Below are 4,674 nucleotides of genomic sequence, written 5' to 3'. Positions count from 1 at the left end.
TCCAGGGGGAAAAGTATATTGTGCTGACTAGTAGATGTTTGAATAATAAAATGAATGTTTTTTTCCTGTTTGTTTTTTTAGTCTAAGATAAGGAAACTCTATGAAGCAAAAGATGAAAAAACATTTTTTAGGAAAGCAGGAAATGATGCCCTCTGGTGCTAAGAATTTGATTTGTCATAATCCAAATCTCCTTTCCTCCTTCCCTCTTGCCCCCATTTCAGTCAAGGTCAAAGAGACTGTGGTTGAGAATCAGGCAGTATTAAGTTATGCTGTGGACAGAGAAGAACGTACATATCTGAGTGCAGCTGTGAGGCCAGATAATAAGGTTGGTAACGTCTTAGTGTGCACTACATTGTTAGAGCTGTTTGGCTTTATATTCTCTTTTGTTTAGTTCACAGAAGTTGTGAAATACCAAAGAGTCTGTTCTCTGAGATCTGCTCCTACTGAAGTGGATCAGTGATGAAAATAGCCAAATCTGAGCATCAGAAGACCTTCCAGTCTACTGATGTATGATCTCTATAGTTCTGAGAAGCAAAAGTATAAAGTCGTTTAAAACAATAAGTGCATGCGTTTGTGAGTGTGTGAGTGTGTGAGTGTGTGTGTGTGTGTGCGTGCGTGTGTGTGTGTCTGTGTAAAGGTGACAGTGGATAACTGAGAGCTTGCTGATGGATGAGTGAGATTGGGGGGTGGGACATGTATGTATGAAAGGCTGGTCAGGTCTGAGCAATGATGACAAGGTTTGACTACTGAACTTCACAATTATGAAAGTTTCTATACTTGATCTGAGCTCAGAATTGGTAACTGCTGATGTTTGGGTTTTTCTAGATTTTTACTTCCTACATTGTGATCTAATGTTCCCTTTATTTTTAGGCTGAAACACAAAAGATTTATCATGAGCCATTATCTTCAATAACTATTTCTACTGGAAGCTTAAGTAATGAAAACACAGATTTGAGCTTTACAGATCCAGGTAATAATGTCAAAATGTCTGTAAATAAATTGAAAGACCAACACCAGTTCATTTGTAGTACAGTGGTGAGAGCAAGCATTGCTTTTCACATTGTGCTGAGAGGGATTTTTTTTTTAATTACAAAAGTAAAGTTTTTATGTCTGATAGAATATTGGATAGTATGGCCCGAACCGGTTTGGCTCAGTGGATAGAACGTCAGCCTGTGGACTGAAGGGTCCCAGGTTTGATTCTGGTCAAGGGCATGTACCTTGGTTGCAGGCACATCCCCAGTAGGGAGTGTGCAAGAGGCAGCTGATCGATGTTTCTCTGTCATTGATGTTTCTAACTCTCTATCCCTTTTCCTTCCTCTCGGTAAAAAAATCAATACAATATATTAAAAAGGGCGGGGGGGATTTTTAAAAAAAAGAATATTGGATAGCATGATATTCTAAACATTATTGGAAAGCACAGGCTTGCAGATTCTTGAGGATGCTCTGTGGATCCTCAACAGTACTTTGAAAAGTATCCACTAATGGTCACATTTTCCCATTCAGTGGGAAGCTATGTCAGCATATTTCTTGACTGCACTGGTGCCTTATAAATGTTGCTATACCTCTCACCAAAATGTGTCTCTAATAAGTAACTGGCCATTAAATATTGTCATTACTCTCAATTATCAGAGTCGTTTTCAGAGCATGTGGACCATGGGGAACAAGGATCTACCATTGGCAAAGAAGCAACAGCAGCTATGTTAAGTTCTACAGTTCCTCCATCACAAGTTATTTATCAAAGGCAGGACTCTTGGGATGTTCTTAAACCTCTGTCCCCTGCAGTAGAAAAATTTATACCTGGTCAAGCACACATTCAGCAGCCGATAGACAAGTACATAAATGAAGCAAATCTGATGACTGAAAAAACAGACTTGCAGGGTAAATTATCTTGAATAAATACTTTTATATAAACTGTAACTTTTAACTTTTTAGCCCTTTTAGTTTTGGGTGGTGATTATTTGAGCTCCATGTTTTTATGGCCTGCTGCAGCACAGTCATGCCATGGACAGTGTTGAGGGCATTTCGTGAGAGCAGGGACTTGGAACTAGTTAGACTCACAGAAGAACAAGAGCTCAGCAGATCATCCTCAGCCTTTGGAAAGTTAGCTTTAACAGCTTCAGGGCAGTATGTGTTGTCGGTATTGAGAACAAGAATTCAGAAGTCAAGCAGACGTGGATTCGACTCCTACTTTGACCATTTTACTAGCTGTGAGACCATGGGCAAGATACTCTTTCGTCTTCTATAAAAGAGGGGTATTGGAGATGAAATGGAATAATGAACATAAAGTACAATGTCTGGCCCATAGTAACACTCAGCTTTTCTGTTTTAATCATTGACCTGAAATGAGCTATGTCAGGATAACAGAGCTTATAGCAAAGCAGTGATCACAATGGCCTCTTACACCTAATTAACCTCAAAACACTTTGGGCCTGGCAGAAATGGAGACATATTTGTGAAAGATTTTGATCATTGTGAGTGTCCCCTTTTTTTATACACTGTAAGTAATAGAGGACCTAATTTGAAAACCTCTGTTGATAATGAAAAAAATGGAATTGTGTTGAATGGGATTTACCTAAAAATAAGTTTTATAAATATGTTCTTAGTACTATTTTTCTAAGCTTTATTTTAAAAATATATTCATATTTTTTTCTCAAAATTCCAACAGTTGAACTTGACTTTCCCGAATTGGAATACATTTTTCCAAGCTTGCATCGTCAGCTGTTTAAACCTTTAGAACCACAGCCAGATTTTGATTTGTCGTCATTATCCTCTGGGATTTCTCAAGAGAGCAGAGACTTTTACCAGGTATGTTAAAGTGGATGCGTCATTTCACTGAATTGCCAAGAACAGTTTGTCAAATTTTCTTCTTTTAGAACAGAATAGTGGTTGTTAATCTTGGTTGCCAATTAGAATCATGTGGAAAGCTTTTAAGAATCCCAGTGCCCATATTGCACCCCAGGCCAGTTAAATCAGAATCTCTAGGAGTACTCATATATCAGGATTTCTTTTAATGCTCCCAAAGTGACTCTAATGTGGAACCAAGATTGAAAAAAGCTGCATTAGAATTGTAATTCAGCCTTAATTAAGCAGTTCAGGTAAATATAATTTTGCGAATTTTAAAGTCTCTCCTACCTAGTAAAGGGGTTAAGACTCAAACCACGGTTTTTCTACTCCCACATCCTGACATCCTGGGCTGCTGTACATAATTCCTGCCTACCAGAAAATGTCGTCAGCTCTGGCTGGTGTGGCTCAGTTGGCTGAGCGTCATCCCATGCACCAAGAGATGGCCAGTTCAATTCCCCATCAGGGCACATGCCCGAGTTGCAGGCTCAGTCCCCAGTAGGGGGTGTACCGGAGGCAGGCAATTGATGCTTCTCTCTCATCGATGTTTCTTTTCTCTCTAATATCAATAAAATACATATTTTTAAAAAATAGAAAAGAAAGTGATCTCATCATGTTCTAAACTCAGTCTGGTTAATTTGTAATTTGTTTTCTAGATAATCTCTTTTTAAAAGTCTTTTTCATATTGACTAAAATGGAAGAATTGGGTTTGAATAAGCAAATTATTAGTGTTATAGTCAAGTGGCAGTTAAGAAAGAGTAATATCAAAGGAACATGATTACTGCCTCAACTTGTAATACATAATCAACACTTCAGCATTTCCCTGTCGTTTTCCATCAGAACTCAGAGGCTTCATGTGAAAGCCATGCAGCTGTACCTCCCAAAAGAACAGCTTCTTCTACAGCACTGAGGAGGACCAGCCTGACTTCTCCTCTTAACACAAGCCTGAGTCAGCAACCTGAACCTAACCTGACTCGTGCTGCAGCTCTGAGTTTTGGCACAGAAAATATTATTGAGGGTATGTATGATTCAGCTACAAAAAGTTTAAAACCCAATATATTTTTGATTGTGTGCATTCATTTTTCTTGGAAATTGTGCCTAATAATTCCTGGTTTGTCTCCATTCCTGTTCTCACATCTGCTTCCAGTGTTACAAGTTGTTTCTTTGTGTATTTGTTTAAATAACAGGTAATGTATGCTTACTTGGCAATTTTCAGAGTAATGAACTTGATAAAATAAAAAAATTCTTGCTCAACTTCCCCATCTCAACACTTAGTCAACAGTTTATCCTCTGAAACTTTTTTAAAAATTAAATCTTTTTTTTTACATTTTTTTAATTAAATTTTTATTGTTCAGATTATTACAGTTGTTCCTCTTTTTTCCCCCCATAGCTCCCCTCCACCCAGTTCCCACCCCAACCCTTTGCCCTTACCCCCCCTCCCACTGTCCTTGTCCATCAGTGTATGCTTTTTGTCCAGTCTCTTCCCTCCCCCCCCACATTCCTTCCCCCCCCCGATACTAGTCAATCCACTCCCTTTCTATGCCCCTGATTCTATTATAGTCACCAGTTTATTCTGTTCATCAGATTATTTATTCACTTGATTTTTAGATTCACTTGTTGATAGATGTGTATTTGTTGTTCATAATGTGTATCTTTACCTTTTTCTTCTTCTTCCTTTTCTTAAAGGATACCTTTCAGCATTTCATATAATATTGGTTTGGTGGTGATGAACTCCTTTAGCTTTTCCTTATCTGTGAAGCTCTTTATCTGACCTTCAGTTCTGAATGATAGCTTTGCTGGATAAAGTAATCTTGGTTGTAGGTTCTTGGCATT

The 4,674-nt window shown here is 38.2% G+C and overlaps 1 protein-coding gene across 3 annotated transcripts in view; it reads left to right on the top strand.

Moving 5' to 3' along the window:
* CEP295 (centrosomal protein 295kDa) overlaps positions 1 to 4,674 on the top strand; it is a 69,242-nt gene that overhangs the window by 58,641 nt on the left and 5,927 nt on the right. For 2 of the 3 annotated variants that reach the window (XM_015569260.1, XM_015569261.1), the window contains exons 19-23: positions 222 to 325; positions 871 to 970; positions 1,630 to 1,878; positions 2,666 to 2,805; positions 3,682 to 3,859. In XM_015569260.1, coding sequence (XP_015424746.1) covers positions 222 to 325; positions 871 to 970; positions 1,630 to 1,878; positions 2,666 to 2,805; positions 3,682 to 3,859 — 771 coding nt within the window. The remainder of the gene's footprint in view (positions 1 to 221; positions 326 to 870; positions 971 to 1,629; positions 1,879 to 2,665; positions 2,806 to 3,681; positions 3,860 to 4,674) is intronic. The other variant, XM_015569262.1, reaches the window with a different exon arrangement.

This window comes from Myotis davidii, unplaced genomic scaffold, assembly GCF_000327345.1.
Source record: "Myotis davidii unplaced genomic scaffold, ASM32734v1 scaffold345, whole genome shotgun sequence".
Lineage (NCBI taxonomy): Eukaryota > Metazoa > Chordata > Mammalia > Chiroptera > Vespertilionidae > Myotis > Myotis davidii.
This window is presented reverse-complemented; position numbering and strand designations above follow the sequence as displayed.